Source organism: Carassius carassius, chromosome 9 (assembly GCF_963082965.1).
Source record: "Carassius carassius chromosome 9, fCarCar2.1, whole genome shotgun sequence".
NCBI classification, from domain to species: Eukaryota; Metazoa; Chordata; class Actinopteri; order Cypriniformes; family Cyprinidae; genus Carassius; species Carassius carassius.
Genome location: NC_081763.1, coordinates 8,938,256 through 8,964,265, shown reverse-complemented (window position 1 = coordinate 8,964,265; position 26,010 = coordinate 8,938,256). Strand labels below are relative to the sequence as shown.

Sequence of the window (26,010 nt, the reverse complement as noted above, 5' to 3'; positions counted from 1 at the left end):
AAAAAAGAAATCGGCTTGAACAGTATCCGTATGCTATAATAAACATACCCATCATTTTCTAGTAGCGGTCATAATTTGGTGCGTCTCTAACACACACCTTTGAATGACGCTCATTCTTTCATTCATTAGAGAGATTGCGTCTGACGCCTGTCTTTGATTGGCTCTCATATTCCGGATTTCATGTGCCAGCATTGTGCTATCCCTTTGCAGTGCACGAAGTCTGTTTATCACCTGAGTGAAATCAGTCCTGCTCCACTCCATACTCAAACTAATCAAGTCTGTGATGGGTTGAAAACAGGCTGCCACTTCGGCTCGAACAACATGCTCAAAGTCCTTCGGAGTGGGCGGCCGATTGACAGAACTGTTATTGTCGGATGGTCGAGCGACTTGTCGGTGTTGGGTGTTGCTGCTGGACTTTGATAACTCATAAGCCTCACAAGCAGCCACTTCACCATCGATCCATAGCTCCGCAGATCTCTCGTCGTAATCTAGCGAACCTGTGAAACAGAAGATTTGTAAGCATTAGCATGCAACAATTTAAACCCACAATCGTTACAGATGATTATCACATACATTCTTTCCCGTTATCCTCTGATAATCTCAAACGGCGTTTCACGGGAACTTCAGAGGGGTTGTCTGATCCCCTCTCCCGCTTTTTCCCACATCTCAAGGTGGGTGTGTTGCATCCATTGGACTCAAGACTCTGGGTTGTTGTAGCCTGGAGTGAATGTCCTGGCGTCACCGGTTCAGACTCATTGTTACTGCCACTCAAAGCTACTGATGCCACCGGTTTGAGGTTATCCAGAGCTGCTGATTTACCAGGTGCACACGAAGACGGGACACCTGATGGCGTAACAATTTGACTTTGAGTTGTATTCTCTTCACCATTTGAAAGACGATGAGCATCGTCAACTGAAAACAGAAAAAAAAAACAATTGTTTAGCCTACTAAAAACAGCTTAACCCCTATAATGCATTCAAAATCTGTATAAGATTTTCACATTCTGGGTCAGTTTGCACCTGAAGAATTGTTGTTTTATAACAAGTTATAATTCATTATTAATATTTGTCTTTTGAGCTAATTTGCCGCAGGCTTATAACGAATCTTGGCTGCGTATGCAGTAAAAATGCAAGAAAATAATAAATAAAGAAAAGGATCTGAAATCTGATATACGACAAGAGAAAACTGAGAAAATGTGCTCTGGTTTGCCAAAAACGTTTATCGGACTGACTGAAACCAGGAATACAAAAACGCTCTGTAGTTTCAACGAAAGCCCTGGAGCTGTTAAAGTCAGAGACATGATGCAAAATGATGTTTTACGTCAGTTAGCAGATCATTTTGCTGATAACCTGGGTGGAGGAAACCTGGAGAAAGAGCACACATTATTCATGCACACACTGCCAACACTAACAATAAAATGCTGTTTTTAAGTTGGCAAACATATCCTTTAAATCTGCCAAAAATGTCTGTGCTTCAAGGTATGCGCTGCAAGAACTGATGAATGTGCTGGAGCACACATAGATAGGGCGTCTCACCAAAAGTCTGAATTAAAATTGTTCTTAATTAGACATTGTTGTAACGATTTAAAAAAACGTTTAGTTTTTTTTCCCCATTTTCAACAGTGATCAGTACGTTCTGAATTTAAGGCTACTATAGTCGCGTCTTGTAACCCATCTCAGGGGGCATTCACATGACAATGTTCTCAGACAAAAACAAGAAACTTTTAAATGCCTCTTGCTTGTTCGTTTACAGGACAACTGCGTTTTGGGGACTGAAAACGCATATTTTCGAAAATGTGTTTCAAAGTGCAAGTTCTTGAAAACTCCACCGTTATCATTTCCATGTAAACGTCCAATACAGGAATCTTTGAAAACTGTCATACGCGTGCGTAGTATGTGTTAGCTATGTAGACATGCGCGGTTTGTGATTTTAAAAGCAAGTGCAAACAAACATATACAACAATGGCGGAGTGAATGGTAGTGTTGTGGTAGCGCTTCTTCAGCAAAGAGTGAATTTTCTTCACCAATATAACAGCTTACATATAAGTTTAGTTTATTAAAGGACAATGCATATTAACATGACAAGTCAAAATATGCCAGAGTTGGCCAAGAGGCTAGTTTTCATCTGCAGTCCTAGGCCAGATGTACAACAGGCAACCTAAAAATACAATGCAAATACAACAATTTAATCAAAACATAACAAAATATAACATAATACAACAAACCCTACAATTTCCAAAGGCAAAAAAAAAAAAAAATGTTGACATTTGCATGCTAAAAAGCCAAGTTTTAAGAGAAGAACGAAATTCATTATAACTATTTATTTCTCTAAGTGACGTTGGGATGTCATTCCATTCTTTCGAGGCTTTAATCGGGAAGGCAGACTGACTAAAAGCAGTTTTCCTGAAATTACTAACACAGTCCCTTCTAAATGTTCCTCTAGTGAGACGTTTTCTGATCTTGAACTCAGAAACTCACTAAGAGGAGGTGGGGCCAGGCCATTGAGAATTTTATAAGCTAAACAGCCATTTGAAAACTTAACCAAGTTTTCCCAACTCAACAGATTATTTTTTAATAAAATCTTACAATGATGAAAGTGACGTGGTTTCTTATCAAAAAATGTTAACGTTTGTTTATATAAAGTCTGTATTGGGAGCAAGGCGGAGTGGTTGGCCTGAGACCAAGTAGTCAGACAATAATTCATATGCGAAAATATCATAGAGTGCATAAACATTTTGGCAGCTTGGGTAGACATTGAATTCCTGATATATCGAAAATTAGATAAATTAAATTTTATTCTCTTAACAGTATTTGAAATCTGAGAATTAAACTTAAGTTTGGAGTCAATGAATTTTTTCACCAGTAATAAAAATATTCGGATCAACTGCAGAGTTGGTGGTTTTACTAAAAAGCATACCAACTGTTTTGGAAAGATTTAACTGCAGGCTACAGTGATTTAACCATTCACTAATTTTAACCATAGCCTTCGTAAGTTTGGCTGCCACTGCTGCTTTTGATGTTCCATGTATATATAAAACGGTGTCATCTGCATACATTTGAACTCTCACTTCTGGGCACGCACTTGGAAAGTCATTAATATACATGCAAAACAAAAGGGGGCCCAATATAGACCCTTGAGGCACTCCAGTGGACAACTGAAGAGGTTCAGAAAGATAACTGCCAATACGTACAGTTTGTGATCGTTTAAAAAGATAAGATGCTACCCACTTTAGAGCATTATCTGAAAAATTAAAATGAGATAGTTTAGACAGTAAAATATTGTGATTAACAGTGTCAAAGGCTTTCCTAAGATCTAAAAAAATAGCTCCAACAACCTTGTTCCTATCAAGTGATTTAATATTTTTGATAAAAAAACACTTTGCTGTCTCAGTGGAGTGATTTGTCCTAAATCCAAATTGTAATGGATTGAAGGGAGAAGACGGAGTTATTCAAGTGATTCCTAATCTGTTGAGACACCCATTTTTCTAAAACCTTGGATATTACTGGCAAAATGCTAATTGGTCTATAATTGGAAATAATTTGTCTGTCTCCTGATTTAAATAAAGGGGAAACAATAGATAATTTCCAAGCATTTGGGAATTCCCCCAGAGAAATCGATTGATTAATAATTTTGTGATGGGGATTAGCAAGGACGAACCTACTTCTTTCAACATTGTATTATCCATACCAAAGACATCTTTTGCTTTAGAAGTATTAAGTGAACCGATTAAGGATTCTATGTTTCTTTCAGAAGCGCTGGAAAACACAAGGCTGTGCTCTGACGACAAGATAGGGCACTTACTAATATCTACGTGTGAGAAACCCTGTGCAATAGATGCAACAGAGTCTACAAAATAGTTGTTAAAAGCTGTAGCAACCACAGTTGGATCAGAAATACTTTTCCCATCCAACACAAGATCAACAGGTTTTCTGTCTTTATGTTCCTACCCCAGCAATTTGTTTAACTGATCCCAAATCAATTTTGAATTGCCCCCTGCATTTTTTATTATGGTTAGAAAAAAGTCAGCCCTTGACTTTCTTAACTGAGATGTAACTTTATTCCTCAACATTGCAAAACGGTGTTTATCAGTAATTAATTTTGAATTGTTAGCCTTTTTTTTTTTTTTTTGCAAGATCGCGTTCTTTCATCATATTAAGAATGTCAGCATTAATCCATGGGAGACTATTCTTATAATTTCGGTTTCTAAATTTTTGGGTAAACTCCTTAATAAAATACTCTAGTCTACTTGTAAACACTGTACTACCATCATGTACATCTTTCCCAGCTAGCAAATCACTCCAGTTAAACCTGTTTATTTTATCTATAAACTGATCCCGTACTTTGTTGGGTATTCTATATACTTCTTTCTCCTTAACAGTTGAAACACAAAACCAGCAGAGACCTCTCATAAACATCATATAGTCATCAATTCCATTCCGGTACGGTTTATTGTCAAGTGACAGCGCCATCTACTGGCCTGGCGTACGTAATACAGCATTTTTGGCCTTTTTCACAGATGTGTAAATGTGAATCGTCTTGAAAACATTGTTGTGTACATGTTAAACTTTTTTTTTTTTGAAACGCAAAGGAAAAACTTACATTTTTGACTACATTGTTGTGTAAACTTAGCCTTTAAGAGAAGACAAATCTTTTGCCAGCCTTTCATTGCCACAGTATTGTATTCATGCAAGTGTAAATGAGGCTCACGCAGTACTATCTGATGAACGGTTCTCACCTGAATCATCATCATTATTTAAAATGCAACCTAAACCTCCAGTTTTCTGTAACTTTAAGTTTTAACCTTAGCCAGTCATTACAATATCCTTATGAATAAACCTTTTCCCTACAAACATGTTCTCCTACAAACCCTGGTAAAATAACAAACCGAGTCGGTTTTAATAAACAAAACAAAACCCTTTAATAGGAGAAACAATGGCTTATCATTTGACTTTTTTCACAGATCTTTGTTTTAAATGCTCCCCTCCAGGCGACCAAATCCCACCATGAATGGGGCGTCAAATCACCAGGAATGGTCCCTTCACACATTCCCCACCAGACACCTCCATCTCATTTCCTAGCACAGCGTGAAATCTCCTGCGTCCTGTGTGTAGTAAAACAGTCCATGTTTTAGAGCAGGGGTCCTCAAATCTGGCCCACAAGATCCACTTCCCTGCAGACTTCTGCTCTAACCCAGATCTCAAGATTTCATTTCAGTGGACGTATATGCTTTCCACATGACCACCGTTTCACAAGATCACTGTAATACGTAACGAGAACATTTGGTAGATCAGATGAAAGGGGGGCTGCTTGCTCAGACATCGCTTTGGGTCCCTTTAACTCAAATGTTATTATTAAACTTCAAAGGGCACTGGATTTCATAAAAAAAAAAGTGCTGCTGTACAAGTTAAAGCACAGCGCTGCTGCGCCTTCTACAGGCTCGCCGTTTCAGAGCAGTTCACAATCACTGAAAATGTTGTAGGGAGTTGTTAAAATGCATATATTATCCCTTTTAACTGACCATCCAGAAAGAGTAGAGCATAGACATTTCAAAATAAAAGTCTATGTATTTTAGACCTGTGTATAACTAAATGTCCTGCAATATGCATAAAGTTATTTTTAATATTGGTATTTTGGTTACATGATGTTTCTCTGGCATTTAATTCAATTAAAAACTGTTGTGGTTTCCGTCTGGGCTGCCCCTGCACAAGATGGAAAGTCTAACAACATTCATTAACACACAAACATACTCTATAAAGATAGATGATCGCGATATACTCAGTAAATGTGACCCTGGACCGCACGAGCAACAGCCAACAATACGTTATATATGGGTCAAAATGACAGATCTTTCTTTTATGTCAAAAATCATCAGGATATTAAGTAAATATCATGTTCCATTAACATATTTTCTACATTTGCTAAGATAATTATATCATAATAGTAAGTAATATGCGCTGCTGCTTCATTTGGGCAACTTTAAAGGCGAGTTTCTCAATATTTAGGATTTTCTTTTGCCCCCTCAGATTCCAGATAGTTGTATCTCGGCCAAATATTGTACTATCCTCTCCATCAATGGAAAGCTTATTTATTAAGATTTTAGATGATGTATAAATTTCTATTTCGAAAAATTGACCCTTGTGGTTTTGTGGTCCAGGGTCACAAATGTCTCTTGCTAGTCTCAGCACAATAATCTGTTCAACCGTGTGCATGTATATAAACACAATAAACAGGTCTACAGTCTTGTGTACTTTCTGAAATATTTTTTATCATATATATATATATATATATATATATATATATATATATATATATATATATATATATATATATATATATATATATATATATATATATATATATGTGTGTGTGTGTGTGTGTGTGTGTGTGTAAATACATTTTTCAACTTGAGAACACGTGAAAAAAGTACAAAAAAACAGTGCAGTAAGAAAGCTGTGCCTACTTTTCATAAAAGCGATGATAAAAGTGTGTGCATAACGTACCAGGCGTTGTTGTGTCCTCTTCACCGTTTCGAGCCTCGTCGACTGCAAACAGAAAAGCCCTCGTTTAGCACGAACAGAGCACTGTTCTTGTAATCTTGTCTAACATATGCATGAACAAATAAAAGAGCCACATACCGTTGAGATTGTGAGCCATGTCCTCGTGGTGAATCACAGGTAATATTACCGGTGTTTAGCTGATGGGAACAATGAGGCGCGTGCCCGCTACACATGTTTAAATCTCCCGACAGCTGTTTGGGCGCGTCATAGTCTCGCGAGAAGAGGGGCGTGTTCCCAAAAAACACACCAAGACCTCTTTTAAATCCAGTTCATCATTAGGCTTTTTGAAATGAATCAACCTCATTTTTTTCTATTTATATTCTGTAGGGAAAGTGCTGTTGACATTTTAATATGCCATGCATCTCAAGACTCAAACACGCTTGTTCGCCATCTTTAAACTGTGCACGTGTGTGAAACAACATGTGTCCCCAAAAACACACTTTCCATTTCTTTGTTAGAATATTATTATTTTTTGTGCATAACATTCCGGAACCGCTATAACTTTTAAAGTTCAATGTTTTTGGTTCTGACTGCCTCGTTTGAATGTGAAACATTTATTTGACCACATGCGGATTTCTCTTCTTTTTACCAAACAGATAAAAACAAAACACACATTGGTTGCACCCCCCCCCCTTTCACAGTTTAACACGTCGTTTTTGAGCAATATCACAACAAAAAGCTGGCATTGATCGCCTCCCGAGATGTCCCAACTATTTCACATCTAACCTTGAACACGGACCTTGTTTGATGAAAAGTGAGACTATCCGGGGTTCATTTGTGATCAAAAAGTTTGGTTATGTTTGTGGTATCGAGTGTTTAAGACTACAACAAACCATAACGGTTTCAAAAACTGAGAGAAATGTTACAGGAAATATAAATTCTTCTTGAATATATTTGTTCTTCAAGTTAACAGAAACAAACAAGAAGAGTTATACCAATCTATAGAGAGAATGCAACAGCAAAACATGCTGAATATGCAATCTGGGATTAGTTTATGAAGCATTTATTAACATCAAGACCCAGAGAAACTCAAAAATACTAATGCAGGCTTGTTTACGTTTCCCATCACATGGTAAAAACGAGAAAACAGGTGAAAAGTTCAGCTGATATGATCATGAGAACACTGCATCATACTGCACGAGTTCTGCAGGGATCATGTGGAGACGCTAACATTTAACATTTTAGGGTTGAAGGTGAACCTCTCTTTAAAGTGAAACACAAACACAACAGTATATAGGAAGGAAGAAAGAAAGAAAGGTACAAGAAAATCACACACACTCAGCTGTCTGGAGTCCTGATCATTTACCAAGGCCTCAGTTCAGTTCAGAAAGGTCTTAAAGGGACAGTTCACCCCAAAAAAAATCATTTTTTTCATCATCCACTTTATCAGATAGATAACCCAGAAAATAGAACTCTTTTTCTTTTATACAAAATTATATATTTTGAAAAATACCGGTAACCCGAACAGTTGCTGGTAGCCATTGACTTCCATAGTATGAAATAAAAAATACTATGTAAATCAATGGCTACCAGCAACAGTGTAGTGGCCAATATTCTTCAAAATATCTTCTTTTGTTGTCAAAAGATGAAAGACACTCATTCGGGTTTGGAATATGAGGATGAGTGAATTATGAAAATAATGTTAGCTTTTGGGTGTACTATGCCTTTAATTGAATGAAATTCCTTTTCAAATTATATTTCTGTTCACAGTTTCTTTACTTTATGTAGTGTGTATCATCGTAGGAAATAATGCCACAACAGACATTCATCAAATTTGGCTCTTTATTGGTATTACAAAAGCCATTAGGGTGAATCTCACGAAACCCTATCAGAGTCACATTTGACAAAAAAAATAAATAAATAAATAATCGAATTTATATTCTCTTTAAAATAATGCAGGAAAAAAAAAATCTCACATGGTAGCATTTGTTGCATTACCAATAACAACATTTAGCACAATATCTAGCCTATTAAAGTAAAATATTACTTTTTTAGAATGCAAAAAAAAAAAAAAAAAAAAAAGATCATTGTTCTAATAGGCTTTATTTTTCTTTATGCAAATGATACTTTTCCATTCTCTAATTCTGGCATGAAATGTCACTCATAAAATGTTTGATGAGATTCACCTATTTTATTTATATATATATATTTTACATAACATCCAGAAACAACAACAAAATCCACATGGTTTCTAAATTTCATCATGTACTCGTCTGACTGCATGATGTCATAGCTGCGTGTGTCCACAAGGGGGCGTGGTCTCTCAGAAGATGAGCCTGAATGCTGATTGGCTGACTAAAGAACGCATGATGCTCAAAATGCACAAGATTATTTCATGTCATATAAAAAAAGAAATCAAATAAAAGAAATCAGATTCACTGGTTCACCATTATCCCTCCCTTTCCTTTAAACAAAAGAGTTTCCAAAACAAACTAAATGAACTTCATGTAAACTGTAACATTACAGTGATAATTAAATCTAGCTCAGAGTAGATTAAATATGTAATTACTGTTTTAATAGACCTGTCATAAGATAATATATATATATAATAAAATAAACTTATGTTCTTTGGCATTTTGCTTTAAGAAGTTATTCACAGGCAGAAAACAAAGGGGAAAGAGACTAAAAGCACAATGGTAAGTTTCCATTACTACACATTTCAGACACAGTCAAACAGAGAAGTCCCTGAAGGTCCATTAGAGGGAGCGCATCTTCCCTTAACTTCTGCTCACTCGGCATCTCTGAAAAATACAATCAAAAACATATTCATCATCAGCCAGAGCCTCAAACTATTGACATGAAGTTCTCGTTCTCCAGAAACACAGTCTCTCCGCATACAAACACACACGCAACAATTCACACTAGCACAGCAGCAGAGGAACATCGAATCGACTAGCAACTCTAGTTTTAAGGCAACACACTACAGGTAGATGAAATAATAACTGACAGATTTCACCATACTTTTCCAAGATAAGACAACTGTTTTTCAGAACATCGACAGGAGTAAAACTGTAACGTCTGGTGCTGAAGTGGAGATTTCTTGATCAGTGTAGGACTAAGAAAACAGCCTTTAAAAGGTATGCATGCATCATGATTTAAATCTACAGAAAAAAATTACAGCATAACATCACCTGCTCACTAATAGATGCTCTGCAGTGAATGGGTGCCGTCAGAATGGGAGTCCAAACAGCTGATAAAAACATCACAGCACTCCAGTCCATCAGTTAATGTTATTTGAAGTGAATAGATGCATGTTTGTAAGAAACGAATACATTAAGACGTTTTTACCTTTAAACCACCACTTCTGGACAAAATATGAGTGCTTGTAAATGTTGCTCGATTTGTGCATATTTCTCTCCTCATTCAGACGAGACGACTTTTTCACTGGAGGATTCCTTGTAGATTATTGTGATGTTTTTATCAGCTGTTCGGACTCTCATTCTGACGGCACCCATTCACTGGTGAGCAAGTGATGTAATAATGCTACACCTCTCCAATTCGTTTCCCGTGATCAAACAAACTCATCTACATCTCGGACATCCAGGGGGCGAGTAAGTTTTAAGCAAAGATTTATTTTTGGGTGAACTATTTGTTTCATGCAGGATCCTAGTAGAGCATTTCACTCACTGTTAGCAGCTCTGGTGTTGTGATGTGACTGGTTAAGACTTGGCAGAGCATGTTAGTCATGCAGCGGTTAAACTAAAGCCCTTCAGAGCTGTGGAAACATACAGGAGAGATGCTTGTAGTCCTGTTAGTAAAGTGCCCTACCAAACACCTTTGATTTTATGGGGTCACATTTAGTCAGACAGCACGTGGCTCAATTCTACCGCGATTTCAAATGATTTGGAGCATGTGCTACTGTGACTTACAAACTATAAAATATAAAAACACATGCAAAGATACGCAGTCAGGAAGTTTCCAGTCAGAATTTATCCTCATAATGACATTTAATGCTACTTCAGTAACAGAAATAAAACAGAAAAAAAACCCTGAGCCACATCTACAAGTGTCTGAAAGTCATTGCATCTTGCATCACCTTGAGAAAATACATAAAAAACAAAACATACACTCAAATGCCACAGGAGCTTTCCTTTTCACTTCACGTTTCTCAACAATCCACTAACGTTTCACAATCATAACGTGTCACAATACATATGACCAGACGCTTGCACTAATAATGCAATGATGACATTCAGGCATTTCTAAGTGTGCAGGCTTTAGTGTCCAAATGCATGATTATTAACACACTCCTTTCATATAGTTATATACAATTAAAGCTATGCTTTGTTTGCTTTTATTATTATTATTTAGCTAAATATTCAAAGTAGCATCATGTGTTCTCCATTGAAAGTCTGACTAGCTATTAATACTACTCTATATACTCAACCCATAATGCTTTGCAATTCATTTGTGACTTTACAAATAAATTAATACAACTGTGACTTTTCAAACAAATACATTCAGACTTTAAAAATATATGAGTAAATCGTGACCCTTCAACTAAATAAACAGTCACGTTATAAATAATGTCCATTGCGACTTTACACAAACAAGGAATAAATGAAAGAAAGGAAGGAAAACATTTAGAAATTGTAAATTGTGAAAATGTTGATTTTACAAAGAGGCAAGCAAACAAACAAATGAAGACTTTAAAAATAAAGAGTGAATCTACAAACAAAAACAAACAAACTAATTCAAACAGGGTTTAGACAACATGGCTAGCACATGACAGAATGTTATTTCTGGGTGAACTGTTACTGTAACTGAACATGTGAGGGCAGGAACGGTCACTGATTCAGGAGAGAGAGAGGAAGGGGGGAAGATGTGTCAGCACATGGACTTTGGGGGGTGTCAGGGGTCAAACTGAAGTAAATGATACCTTACCAGAGGCCTGACAAAGGCATACTGCCTGGTGTTGTTTAAAGAGCTGTAAAGTCATTTGTGAACTCTATCCTGCAAAGATAAAGGGCAGGAGCAGAGGACATCATGTACAGAGCATTACTGTAGGGTTCTGACTCTGAGTCCTCCTGCTAATCTACAGCTGCACACACACACACCCGCCAGTGGGAACTGTAGAAATCATCTCAAATCACTGAATTTACATGCACAAGCAGACAGTGGCTTGGTTCTTGTTAAGAATCCTCCTATGATGCCCTTAAATTCCACTTTTTATATATGTATAATTATTTGTTGCACATGTAAACTCACTTTCTAACACAAATATGCAGGAAAGGTACAACAGCATTCAAAAGTATGGGGTCAGTAAGTTTGTTTTAATATCTTTGAAAGACGACTTCTGTTTATCAAAGTTGCATTAATTTAATAAAAAAAATGCAGTGAAAACAGAAATGTTGTGAAATGCTATTAAAATTGTATTGCTATTTTCTATTGTAATATATTTTATAATGTAATTTATTCTTTTTTTTATTATTATTATTAATTAAGGGAAGTTGTGGCCTAGTGGTTAGAGAGTCGGACTTGCAATCGAAAGGTTGTGAGTTCGAATTGTGGGTGGGGGGAGTGCATGTACAACATAGTCCCACAACATAGACAAATCAAAAAGGCATTGTTTTATGCATGCCCGACCACTAGATGGCGATGTCGCTTTGTGAAGAAACACTATGTGCCTGTGCACATACTGACTAAACACACATGCACATGTCGTCACAGTTTTCACACATTCACGTTTTTTGCAGTTTACAAGGAGATGACAACAATGCAGCTTTCAAAAACGTGCGCTCAAAAACCGGTTTCAAATGTTTGCAATTTTAAACTCTCAAAATACTGTTGTCGTGTAAATGAATGGCCAAAACACAAGTTTTTTTTTTTTAGTTGAAAATGGTGTCATGTAAACACCCCCATAGTTAGTCGAATGTCCAAAGTGTAGCCTAAGGGTTATTTTTATTTCAGATCCCCCACCACTCAATCTATACGTCTTATCAAGCAAACAAACCTCCAGACAAACCTTGAGCCCCTACGAGTGACCCTGAGAGCGTCTCACCCTCCTCATCCAAACACACACAGTGGGCCCTGTGCTACACCGCTACAAATGACCCAGAAATACAACAACAAAAACCTTCCTCACAACACATCGACTGGACATGCTCCTAACTACAACATACAGCACAGGCTTTATGTTGTCACCATTACAAGTATAATCTCACCATAAAAGCTCTAAAACGCACCTCATTTGGTTATTTATTACATTTGATTTTAGATATATATGAAATGCAAAACAGTGAAATGTTGATTTGACCGCTGTGTCATTAGGAGAAGCTGTTGCTTCGGTGGATGGACTGCGGGAGAAAGTAAATACTGACCTTTGCTCCTCATTCATCTCCTCCTTGGTCATTCTCTTCTCAAACTTGGCGGTCCTCTTATTTCCGGGGAGGGCTGCAGAGGTCTCGACCTCATCTGTCACCAAAGCAGCTGCCACATCTGAAAGAGACCATATGGGATTTAACATTTACTTCATGATTAGTGATCAAGTGGACTCTTACATTGATCGAAAAATATTTCAGCGTCACATAATCGCTGTCAGAATAGGGCTTTTGTCCCCATAATGGTGCAGTTATATCATCTATCAACAGTTTATCAGTCTATCAAAAGTTTAAATAAAACTCGCCTCTGGACAGCCTGGAAAAACAGAAAGTGGTCACTGGTCGATTTAAACGTCAGCCAAATGCCTCTGTCTCCTGTCTAAGTGAGCTACAAGGAGGACCACACTTGATCTGGATACCAAAAGCAGGTGTTCGATCAGTATGTAAGTGTCTGTATTGTTGTGACGGATCAGACAACAAGACAGGAAGGCCAGAACATTGTCTGTGATGCTGCGCCCTGTTCCTAACCCAGATTACCATCCTCCCAGGTCTAATCCACTTGCAGGCCAGTCAAGACATGGCACGGGCAGCTATGAAGCCTTTGTAATAATTTGAGGATTAAAGTTGCTCTGCACATGCAGTTTCACACACCTCACATCTGTGCTGCTGAAACTAGCTCCGTTGATGATGTAATTCATTAACTGACATGCTTTTGCCCAAGAAACACTGGTCTTTTGGAAACAAGGGTTATATCTGTAACCTGGAGCCCAATGTACTGCTGGGAGAACAAAGGAAGTTTGTGAGCGAGACCCAGTTACACACTGGCGTCAGTTTACAACCGCAGGGCACAAAGCTCCAGTGTGTTTGAGTGGGTCGACCTATGAGTGTTCATCTCTGTGAGCACTCACAGCCCTGCTCTCAAAACACTCGCTCAGAAAGATACACACACACACACACACACACACACACACACACATATATATATATATATATATATATATATATATACACACACATATTTTGTTAACTACATTAACCATGCAACCAAGTGTGCTGGAGGAAGTGTATAAAAAAATCTTTATATAAATGAAGTGTCAGCAGTATTCGAATATACTTCATTGCTAAAGTGTCCTTGTTTTAATTAAAATGCATGTGCTAAGCAATATAAATTAGCAGCACATACTGTAGTTTTAGGATTATAGCTTGGTTTACTATTACTAATTACTGGTTTAGTAATTTACTATTAGTACTATAGTAAGTACATTTAACATGTGTTACAAGGACACTGTAAAACAGTGTTACCCAGCATTCTTCACAGAGTCACTTGTATGGAAATGGAAATTAACTTTGTCCACTTTGGCAGAGCTGTCACAACTTACTAGCCACAGAGCTAACTTCTGAAAAAGTACTTGAAGACTGGAAATAAAATGCATCCCCCGGACAGCAGTTATTAGACACGCAACCGATAATACGGTTTGTTAGTTTGCTTATTATGCCGTTAAAAACAATAAGATAAACACAAACGGTCCATATAATCTAAAATGTTGTAGAATGCTGGAGGAAAATGAACTTACTGGGCTTTGACAGAGACGTGACAGTATGCAGAAATTTGTGCGCAAAAACAACCTAGACAGCAAGATGTTTCGGCCGACATCTGGCCCGCGTGAAATCCATGCGAGCCAAATGTGAGCCAGATCTGGGCCGAAACTGCTTGCTGTCTGGGAAATTCAACTCTTCACGCGATCTTGTATATCATAAGCACGTGCTATAAAACGTATTGTAACTAACCAACAAATATATCACTCCGCCGGCGGCACTAACTTCAGCTGCAAACACTGTAATTGGAACAACGCCGCCGTTTCGAGCCTGGATTGCACCACCTTTCTCCACGGAGCTGCTTCGGATGATATTACACTTTATTGCATGTTGTACACACACCAGGGATGGAAATGAACTTTTTTGTCCACCGGCCGAGTGAAACAGTATGCTATTGTTATTCACCCGCCACGGTGGCCGGTAGGTGAAGCGAGTTTACCCGCCAAAACAAAATCTCCCGCAATTGGCTGGTGGCGGGTGCTAATTTCCATCCCTGCTGTAATGGCAGGATTGTACCTAAAAAGAGTACAAAAACTACACACTGTGTAGCACTGATGCATCCATACCAGTATTCTGTAGGACTTCTGGAAGGGATTCAGCTGCTGGTGAGGTCTCAGGGATGGGCACAGGCGCTGCTTCAGGGGCTGGTGAGGACAGTGGCTCTGTGATGGGTGCAGGCTCCGTTTCAGGGTTTGGAACAGAAAGTGGTTCTGGGGCAGCCACTGATACTGGTTCTGGGGTGGTTTCAGATGCTGGTTCATGAATGGGCACCTCTGGGACTAGTTCAGGCACTGGTTCTGGGACAGACTTCTTCACTGGTTCAGCCACTGGTTCTGGTGACGAGTTGGGTACTTGCTCAGGCACTGGCTCTGGCACAGGAACGGGCTCTTCTACAGGTGCTGATGGTACGACTTCTTCAGGTACAGGCTCGGGCTCAAGCTCGGGTTTGGGCTCAGGTTCTGGGGCTGCCTGTAGAGATCAGATAGAGAGGAATAATAGCAGTCATTTAGATGCAGCTGATAATACTGTAAATATAAGGTGTGATGAATTCAAATTTACATTTAGTCATTTAGCAGCTGATAATACTGTAAATGTAAGGCGTGATGAATTAAAATGTACATTTAGTCATTTAGCAGAAGCTTTTATCCAAAGTGACTTACAACTGAGGACAATGGAAGCAATCAAAATCATCAAGAGAGCAATGGTATAAAAGTCCTATAACAAGTCTCAACTTAATGCAGTGCACATAGCAAGGTTTTTTTGTTGTTGTTCTTGTTTTTAGAATAAAAATAAAATAATAAATAAAAAGAAAACCGAATATAAAAAGAATAGAGCAAGCTAGTGTTGGAGGCCTTTTTTGCTTCCGTTAACAGTAAAATAAATTAAAAGAAAACAATACAATAAGATAAGAGAAGCTAGTTTTTTTTTTAATAAAACAAGCAGTTAGTAAATTAATAGAGTGCAAGTATAAAAAGGCATTAGAATAGTGCATGCCAGAGATAGAGTAAATAAAGATCAAATAAAGATGGAAGAGATGTGTTTTAGCGGATTCTTGAAGATGGCTAAGGACTCAGCTGCTTTGACTGAGTTGGGCAGGTCATTTCACCAGGAAGGAACATTTAATTTAAAATTCAGTGAAAGTGATTTTGTGCCGCTTTGGGATGGCTTAATAAAGTGATGTTCACTTGCAGAATGCAAGCTTCTAGAGTGCACAAGCCTGAAGTAATGAATTTAGGTAAATGGGTGCAGAGCCAGTGGTGGGTTTGTAGGCAAACAAAATCTTGAATTTTATGCAATTAGCTATTGGAAGCCAGTGCAAATTGATAAACAGAGGTGATGTGTATTCTTTTTGGCTCATTAAAAATTCATCTTGCTGCCGCATTCTGGATTAATTCTAGAGGTTTGGTAGAAGTGGCTGGAAGACCTGCCAAGAGGGCATTGCAATAGTCCAAGAGCTTGATCAAGGAGTTGTGCAGCATGTTCCGAAAGAAAGGGCCTGATCTTCTTGATGTTGAATGAAGCCGGACAGTTTTAGCAATGTGGTCTGAGAAATTCAGCTGATCATCAATCATAACTTCAAGGTATTAGAAGAAATTTTGGTTCCTAATTTGATGGTGAAATTGTGATGAAACGATGGGTTTGCTGGAACCACAAGCAGTTCTGTCTTGGCAAGGTTGAGTTGAAGGTGATGGTCCGTCATCCAACAAGAAATGTTAAATATGCTGAGATGTGAGCAGCTATCATCGAATCATCAGGATAGAATGAGAGGTAGAGTTAAGCATTATCAGCATAGCATTGGTATGAAAAGCCATGTTTCTGAATGACAGAACCTAATGATGCCATGTAGACAGAGAAGAGAAGTGGTCCATGAACTGAGCCCTGAGGCACCCCAGTAGCTAACTAGATGCTGTTACTTGGACACCTCACCTCTCCAAGATACTTTGAAGGAGATCAGAGAGATAATACTCAAACCACTCGAGTGTGGTTTATGAGATGCCCTTTGCCAATAGGGTTGACAGGAGGATCTGATGGTTAACTATGTCAAAGCCAGCGGACAGATCCAGCAAGTATTGAAAATTTGGAATCTTCTGTTGCGAGTCTTAGGGCTTTAACAACTGAGAGCAAGGCAGTGTCGATTGATTGTCCACTTCTGAAACCAGACTGGTTGGTGTCAACAAGGAGGTTGCTCTGAGTGAAAAAGGCAGAGACTTGGTTTAACACAGCTCGTTCAAGTGTTTTTGCTAATTAAATGAAGATGGGAAATTGGTCTGTAGTTCTCTACAAGAAATGGGTTAAGGGTGGGTTTCTTAAGTTGAGGGTTTATACGTGCCTATTTAAATGCAGAGCAAACCAGTGGGAAGGATGTGTTGATGTGAGTGAGTGCAGGTACAACGGCCCGGAGAAATGGCTTGAAGAGGAGATAGAATAGGATCAAGCAGACAAGTAGTTTTAATTCAGGTTAACAGGGATATATGAAGTGGCTTGGGGGAAATGATCTTGAATTAATCCAATGTTTATTACTTTACTGCAATCAAAGTAAGTATTTTTCTGACAAGGTAATGCTTAGATTTCTTTATGTAGAAAAACTTATTTTTATCATGTGGGAAATTATAAAGAATGACAAATAACAACAAAAAAACAGAACAAATCCAACAACCCAAAACAAAATTTGTGGCTGGTGTAGGGTGTCTGCATGACAGCTGTCATCTGCAGTCTGTCATCCCTCCTCTCATGCATTAACACACACACCTGTCCATGACAAGGGGACAAAGCTACTACTTCAGACTAACCCTCATCCAAACCCACTTCACTGCTTCTGCTGACAATGAAAGCGCTTAACTCAATCACTTACATACACTCCCAGAAGCCTGTGAGAAACAGGTGTGCAAGCTTTCCAATCACCAAGTGACTTCGGCCTTAGGACTTGTTAGGGGATAAAAAAAATCTGCAAAATAGATTGTTTTATTTGAATTTGCAATCAATACGAATGCCTAATACTATCACACTCTGTGACATGGCCTCAATCGTACTGCAGCTCCACCTTACACCATACAAGAGCAAAGTGAAGACTGGATTGAATTGGAGTCTGCAGGGATTACGGTTATCCAGAGAGGTTAAATTTAGGATTACCTGTAGATTTGGGCCATTATTAGATTAGGTGAAACAGAATGTCAACAACAAGTGTGTGAAAGAGAATGACAATAACAATGACAGCAATACCAACAGCAATACCAACAGAAAGTTTTCTGAGTGGTTACAAGATCATTGCTATGCAGTTTCTAAGACTCTGGTCCCTCCAGAGATTGTTTTAGTGCATTTTATTATCCACTGGATGAAAACAATGCATGTCTAAACACGACAAGACAGCTGCTACCAGAATAGCAACCCTCTGAAACCAAACTTTTATCGCTTCAAGAATTCTGGCATCCGCTGACCACCATCAGATGGTGCATTCCATCTCACACAACCGCACCGATAAATTTCTGATGAGTGTGAAGTAACCCTCAAATCCCACTGACAAACTGCTGAAATAGAATCTGCTACTGGATTCCAGAGTTAAGAAAAGAGCCAAACGCACCAAGTACAGCAGAATCAAATGCAAAAACGCCAATAATTAAACTTCAGTGAAACTTAAAAACTCAGATTTTTAGTTGCCCCTAAAAGCTAAAGGTTTTTAGGCACCATGGCAAGACACGTATAATAATAATACCAATACAAATATTAAATTGTTTATTAGACTAACTGTACACGGTTTATGGTTGACGAGCAATGTAGAAACTTGGCACATTAAACGGAACATTCCAAGTTCAAGTTAAGCTCTAGCGTCAGCATTAAACACATGCTGTTGTTCACCACAGAAAACAAGTTTAACTCAGACTTCAGATTCAACAAACAATCAGAATGAGCTTTCCAATGGATTTTGGAGTGTTTCTGTGGAAATTTTTGCCAATTCATCCAGATGTTGGACCAGAAGGTCTGGCTCACAATCTTCGTTCCAGTTCAACCCAAAAGGTGTTTGATGGGGTTGAGGTCAGGGCTCCAGTCGAGTTCTTCCACACCAAACTCATCCAACCATGTGTATATGGGCCTTGCTTTAACATTCTGAAATGGTCTTCCCCAAACGGTTCTCAAAGTCAGAAGCATAGAATTGTTCAAAATTGTTGTTTCTGTCTGAAACGCTTCAACTTTGCAATGATACCACTAACAGCTGACACACCTGAATTCAGTAATTAAGAAGTGTGGTCCAATTCTTTTGTCCATATAGTGTATACCGTAATACACAATGTTTTAACCTCTGCCCTTTCTTATTTTACAAATGGCTGGACATGATTTTTGTTGTAGTTTATTAGACCACATCAAAAATTCTGAGATGGCACAGAATTCTAATTGATTTGTGTGTCCTTTTACCACATATTTAGAGCTAAAAGTATTAAATTTACAATACGAGATCAACATCTCGTTTTTAATTCCAAAAAAAGTCCCCTAATGTCCAGCAGCACTCTGTCCCGAGACATAAACTCAAAGGCGCTGAGCGAATTAGGGCAGCCTGAGACGGATTCCTTCTCACGGTGATGACTGCCAACAGTCCATTAGCCCCTGATGCTCTTAGAAAGCGTGAACAACCATTGAGGATATACAATGCCATCGCAGGCTTAACGTTCATCTCCGATCCTCTATCAGTGGATGATGGCAAATCTATATGTGATGTCACCACATACAAAATCTATCTTTCCCCCCTCAAATGTCAGTTATTTATGCAATGACCTTATTCAAATGCTCTTCACTTCCTAATTACCATATTTTCAGCGAAGAAAATAATGAAGATCAACTTTAATCATTTTGAATGGTTTAACATCTTATTTGATGCAGTGAGCCAAAGCATCTCGACTGGAATAAGCTCTTATTGTGTCAATGATGGAAAGCATTTGCACTGAATGAAATCTATACAAACCCCTTAGCTCTACTTTGAATTCTCACAAAAAGGCCATTGTGTCATAAGGCCATAGTCATCATGTATAGCCAGCCTACTTGCATAACTAGCATACTATACTGCGTCATTGTTTAGTTAAGAGACATCACCACTTGTGACTGAAAGGGCAAGACGGGGATTGTTAGATGGGTTCCAAAAAATAGTGAGCTTCCTTAAGGCCCAACGATACTTTTTTTTTTTATGTGTGCACTAGCGTAAGCACACAGTTGTGCAATTAGCCTTTCAAAGTAAAGTCCATTTGAAGTGGAAAGCATTATTAAGTGGCTGATCTTCCAGAACTCAATGGAAACACAAATATGATGAATTACAATGCAGTCTAAGTAGGCAGCTCATTTAAAACAGAATTTTGAATTGGAATTGACCATCTAGATTTAGTTTCCCTTCAATTGGAAGGCTATGTGGAAACTTGGCTTCATATTTCATTCGTGGACATAACAACAACATCCCAATACAACTGTTGACAGTCTTGGGATACCCAAGTTAAACTCCCACCTAGAAGAAATCAATCAAGCCAGTGTTTGCACAGATCACTGGAAAAGGAAGTTAACAGCAACAGGACAGAATTCCAAACCAAGCAAAGTCCAAAAAAAAGCCTGTCCAATCAGCTGTTAAGAGACTGGCTGGTGTGGAGACAGAACCAAAGTGCTGAGGAATGTTCCTGAGCGCTCGCCCTGTTTCAGACGCTCATGGTCTGCATATTCAACACTGACATCTTTGCAGTTCAGCCACTCATTCACAAGTCACGTTCCAGCCGAAATAACAGAAGCAAGGTTAGCATTGGAGGACATTATTTTGCAGACTACATCCGGAGTTGAATTCTTGTTGGCAGCACCTCAGGGCAGATTGGTACAGCTTTCCTCTTTGAGGCTTTCCCTCTGTATACACATTGCCATGTAAGGAAGGTAAAACACGCCGAACACAGGAAATTTGAGGAGCTGAGAGAAGGAATTGTGGGAGAGAGAGCGCAAACAGGAACTGAGAAGAAAGATAAACCAAACCTGAAATTGACTCAATGAATCAGCCCCTGAAGCAAGTGTGATTTAGGTCATACGCTTCACTTTGGAAACTGGTTCTGTTGTACTTGAAGTGATTGTCATTTGGATAAACGATTCCTTTTAAGTTCCTTTAACTGGTCCAGATGCTTAAAAATGAGGCTTTGGTGCACTGCATACTTGGTGGCAATGGTTTTCTATCCAACAGCAGAACAAAACATCTGACTATGAGGCATATCATGCAAAAATAGCAGATAAACAATGTACAGCGTCATGAAGAAACACCAAACCTGCAGTCAATCCAAAGGCTCAAAGCAAAGCATGGTGAAATTCAAGCCCTTCTTTCTAGAAATTAACTCATATCTTTAGGGAGAGAGTGAGGTCTGAAAGTACTACAGGAGTCATGTCATGCCATGTCAGCATGTCTAAATGTCACAGAGCCAAAGATCATGGGCGACCACAGAGGTTATGCCAGAGTTTAAAGTCAACATGAAACGCCATATACATATATGGTATAAAATATGGTGCCCTTTGTGAAAAGATCTACGCTTTAGAGTACTTTTAAAATAGTACTTACTATGGGAGTGAATTGAAAATGCATTATACATTAAATCGCATTTAATTAAATTTAAACATGTAATTTAAAACATATTGTCTTTGAAATATGGTTAAAGTAAACTGCTGAATGTACTGAAAAGCATTTATGATAAACTAAAATACACTTCAATGTCATTTCTATTAAATCTTGGGCAACTTGAACGTCTTCAAAGCATGACAAATGATGTGGGAAGTGGGTTAAGAAACAGTCATCAAATTATCTCTTTATGTTAATTTAGTAGATCTTATTTCATTAATATTGTCTGCAAGTACATCCTTTTAAAATTTAAAATGCACAATAAGTGCACATTCAATATAATTAAGTGCATTTCTTTTTCTTAAATGGCAGCAGTCTCTCGGAGCAAAAAATGACTAGAAGCATTTTTCATTTTTAAGTGAAATCCATTTGTATTTCAAACACTACTACATCTAGGTCACTATTACATCACTACTACATCTCTCTTCCAAAGACACACTTCTATTGGAGAACTGCCCCATGGATAACAAACACAGTTAAAGAGTATTTCTCCCCTAGAAACCAATCAACACATAAGTCTCCATCTTGTCCCTGGAGTACATCCTTTCTGCAGAGCTCAGTTTGACCTCTAACCAAACACACCTGAACCAGCTAACTATCAAGGGCTCATTACCTTTATGTGCATAATATATAGTATTTCAAAGGGGCTCTCTTTCAAAGTTCATATTTCACATCATGTATGTACTTATAATGTGCAGTAAAAGCATGCAAATTGGGTCTCCATCAAGCTCTTGGGTTTATTCAAAACTCAAAATATATGGCCTGGTGTGTTTGATTAGAGCAGAAAATAAGACTCGGCAGGAACTGGGAACCAGATAATGTAAATATGCTGCTGAAGAAGTGTAACCATTCACTGTGACTGACTTACCATTGTTTGACCTGATCCCCCCCCCCCCCCCATGCTTGTCTATTATTCTGCCCCTAAATGTAAAAAAAGAACTTGTAAAAAGAAGGCCCTTGTCAACTTTGGAGGGTGATTCTCAGCCAGAATGAGCTGCAATGCGGACCAGATTTCATGCATTTAGTCTGAAGTCTGGCCATGGGAGACTAGACAAAATTTGGCCTGGCTCTCCCTGTAATTTTGACGCCCTCATGGTTATTTAGTCTGGCTGCAGGGGAGGCAGAAAAGTAAAGTTACATAACACTATGTAATGGATAGCAGAGGGCCTCCTGCAAGACTGAATGGACAGGATTGGAGCAGGAGGTGGAATAATGTTTCTCACAAAGACAAAACACCATCATCCCACTAAAACAACCCCATTATGACACTAAACACAAAATTAATAATAAAACTGATAGTTGTTTCGTCTAGCTGTAGTACACATCTATACGCCGTGAACAAGTACATCAGATCACGTATCTTTACCTGGACAGGTGTTTCTTGCACAGGGATGACCTCAGGTTCAACTGCAGGCTGTTCTTCTACAACACCAACTTCCTCAATTACAGGCGCGACTGCAGCGGGCTCTTCCTTTTTCGGCTCAACAGCGATCTCCTCTTCAGCCTTTACCTCTGCCTCTTTGAGCAAAGAGAATGAAGCTCAGAAAAAAGCAAGGATACACTATGTTTTCATTGTGGTTGCATATGAAAACCTAACTTTATATTAATATGTTATCCGAGTTTGAAAAATCCTGACTAGAGAATTGAGAAATAGAACACCTTCCATTTTCAAAAAAAAAATAATAATAATAATAATTAAAGAAACAAACTGGTTCCAAAAAGTAAGGGAACCCAACCAAAATCAAATCCAGAATTTTCTGATACAAGAATATTCCAATATTGATCAGATTTTGCTCATATTCTGATTATGCCATCATCCAGATAGTATTATGGTTTTGTTTTTTCTAAATCTTGCATATGCAAGAATATTTGGTCATATAAAAATGCATTCACAATATCCATAAAAACATTATTTCAGATATAAGAATTACCAAACAAAACTAGATATTAGATACAGGAAAGTGGTGAAAAATCAAGTTATTGCTGGAATAGCAACATTATTGGAGCAAGGAGGGCACACATTTTTATTACACATATACAGGAATATTCCAATAGTTGTGGAGTATGTAAACAAATGTTTTCCAAAATAAAGCCATAACCAGAATATGGACTTAAATCAGACAGTGATATTCTTGTCAAGTTGGTTATTGTATTAAAGTAAGAATCTAATTATGTAGTCTACCAAAGTGAGAAACCTCACAATCGGTTTAGTAAGACTGGAGCTCTGAGGCTCATGTTTAGCACCTCTACAGTTTTCACTAAAGATCATGTGCTCGCTAGTGTCACACACACCTGTGCTCAAGACTCCTTGAGCTCTCAACAGCAACATGTTATACAATATACACTTTTAAATATAGTGGATATACGTTTGAAGCTGTATATAGAAGGGCCCTGGAGTGTGCCATGTCCAAAACTCTCGAGTTCTGCTGTGGTGAGCACATTCTGAGACGAGACGTGTGCTCACATGAAAGGTCAAACTCCTGCTGAACTCTTTAATGTTTGCTAGTGTGAGGCTGAACAGAGAAACATTCTTTAGCTACTCCAGGCCAAAATGGCCATCTCCTTACGGTTTTGAAAAGATCTTCAAGTTGTTTTTGCTCAAAACAAGGGTTCACGTTATTCAAGTCATGTTTGGATCTTCTTCACTGGAGCAACACCATTTTTACATTTAATGAATGTTAAAGTAAAGAATACTATGTGAAGTAAGGAGATCACTTTGTGCAGTTGCTGAATTCTGTTCTAGAGTTCTTTTTCATTATTGACACACTATTTTCCTAAATAATACCGTGCAGTTGCTTTGACACCATCTGTATTGTTAAAAGCGCTATATAAATAAAGATGACCTGACTACAGAGTTCACAGCCAGCCAATTCATTTCATTTAAGGACTTTTACATTTGCCAAAAATAGAGTTTTTGATGTTAAAACCAATAAAGCAAGCCCAGCCCAGATGAGAAAAAGCAGCGCAAACGTAACATAACCCATTACTTTCCATAAAAAGTAACAATTAGTAATACTGATATGCATTACTTGAAAAATAACTTTCCCCAACATAGTTTACAACCGACTAGAATTGTGAAGCGTTGAGCTTATGTTACTACAAATGGGGTGGAAAACACATTACTGCATTAGTTATCATCAATGACTATTGTAAAGAGAGAAATTGTAAGCAAGGTGTGTGTGAAGAGCAGCGCGCATCTACCTGTCCAGGTGTTTGGGGGACGACTTCTTCTCTTTTCTTTTCAGTAATCAGCTCCTTCTGAACTGGAGCTGGTTGCTCTACTCTGGGCTGGTGATATTCAGCAACCCGCTCGGATCTCTCCTCGTGTTGTTTCTGTTTCTGCTCTTTCTTTTGCGCAGGTTTCTTCGCCAGGAACGCCGACGCAACTATAATGGCAATAATCGTGAAGAAAAGTGCGGACAAAATAACGGGCGCGTCTATAGTCATGATTGCCTGCTGTTGTGGTCGGAGTTTGATGGAAATGTAAGTTTGAAAGGTTGTTGGTGGCTGTGGCATGCGGATTAGTGAGCGCCTCGAGCTCGCCCCGTTAGAGAGCTCATCAAGCCCACGTGCCAGAGACGCTTCTGAGATGGAGGTGTGTTAAAACCTCGTGGGCCGCCTACAAAGACAGCAGTCCGCGAGCGTACTATGACGCGCCTCTGAGATCCAGAAGACGAACGAGACAGCGTTCTAAACGATTACAATAATTAAAATAATAGCCTATGTATTTGTAACATTTCAACAAATGTATCTTGTTTAATAAACAAGACATCTAAATTATGAATAACTCAAGTGCATGAATAATTACCCAGAGGGCACCTGGATATCAGCTGGATGTCAAATAGATTTAAGGTGCTTAAGGTGTAACATCATTTTAAATTCAGTTTGGACGACATTTTCTTCCAGTGGTAAAATAGGATGTTAATCTCACACTGAAATTGGTTTCATATGAAAGCCAATATATTTGACGTTCAATTTACATCCAATCAAAGTCATGTCAAGTTTTTGACGTCAGTTTGATTTGCATATTTGACTTCATTATTATTATTATTTTATTTTACGTGATTTTTATGTGAATTTTGAGGACAAATAAAAATAAACGTTCAGCAAACGTGCTACTAAGGATTCTACAAATGCTGCTTCTTGTGTTTACCCATAAATGGTAGTTAGGCAGGTTATTAGGATTTGAGACACAACCAAGACTCCCTACAGGACAGACCACCTTATTAAAGGAGCACTGACCAAACAGGTGCAAAAGAGGATCCTTTTATTCCTGTTTTGAAAAAGAGAAAATATGATGGAATTCACAATATGTCATCACTAAACTTACACCACTGCATCTTTTAGAAATATGTAGAATTTTATCCGACTATGCAGTACATAACCCTTGTTTTTTTCATGCAGAATGGTTAGATTTTAA

The 26,010-nt window shown here is 38.3% G+C and overlaps 2 protein-coding genes across 3 annotated transcripts; both read right to left on the bottom strand.

Moving 5' to 3' along the window:
- On the bottom strand, window positions 1-6,739 carry LOC132148517 (uncharacterized). Its single transcript, XM_059557209.1, has 4 exons — window positions 6,636-6,739; window positions 6,501-6,542; window positions 574-843; window positions 1-497 (listed from the first exon to the last, which is right to left on the bottom strand). Exons 1-4 carry the CDS (start codon window positions 6,652-6,654, stop codon window positions 52-54), a joined length of 777 nt encoding a protein of 258 aa, XP_059413192.1. The 5' UTR covers window positions 6,655-6,739; the 3' UTR covers window positions 1-51.
- Window positions 6,740-9,210: 2,471 nt separating this feature from the next.
- Window positions 9,211-25,184, bottom strand: LOC132148864 (protein TsetseEP-like). Of its 2 annotated transcripts, XM_059557610.1 has the most exons (6): window positions 24,792-25,184; window positions 22,957-23,106; window positions 15,040-15,424; window positions 12,878-12,995; window positions 11,442-11,510; window positions 9,247-9,298 (listed from the first exon to the last, which is right to left on the bottom strand). In XM_059557610.1, exons 1-5 carry the CDS (start codon window positions 25,104-25,106, stop codon window positions 11,477-11,479), a joined length of 1,002 nt encoding a protein of 333 aa, XP_059413593.1. In that variant the 5' UTR covers window positions 25,107-25,184; the 3' UTR covers window positions 9,247-9,298; window positions 11,442-11,476. The 2 variants fall into 2 exon arrangements, with proteins under 2 accessions (XP_059413594.1, XP_059413593.1); XM_059557611.1 differs by lacking the exon at window positions 11,442-11,510 and having other exon boundaries at window positions 9,211-9,298.
- Between the last annotated feature and the right edge of the window lie 826 nt (window positions 25,185-26,010).

Bases quoted from the DNA above. Each gene is read 5' to 3' on its own strand.
- LOC132148517 (XM_059557209.1), bottom strand. The intron at 844-6,500 runs GTACGTTATGCA...TTACGCCATCAG, and splicing joins AGAGGACACAACAACGCCTG to GTGTCCCGTCTTCGTGTGCA. The intron at 498-573 runs GTATGTGATAAT...TCTGTTTCACAG, and splicing joins AGAGGATAACGGGAAAGAAT to GTTCGCTAGATTACGACGAG.
- LOC132148864 (XM_059557610.1), bottom strand. From the start codon at position 25,106: ATGCCACAGCCACCAACAACCTTTCAAACTTACATTTCCATCAAACTC. The intron at 23,107-24,791 runs GTAGATGCGCGC...TTGCTCAAAGAG, and splicing joins TCCCCCAAACACCTGGACAG to GCAGAGGTAAAGGCTGAAGA. The intron at 11,511-12,877 runs GTCAGTATTTAC...TTATCTTTGCAG, and splicing joins GAGATGAATGAGGAGCAAAG to GATAGAGTTCACAAATGACT.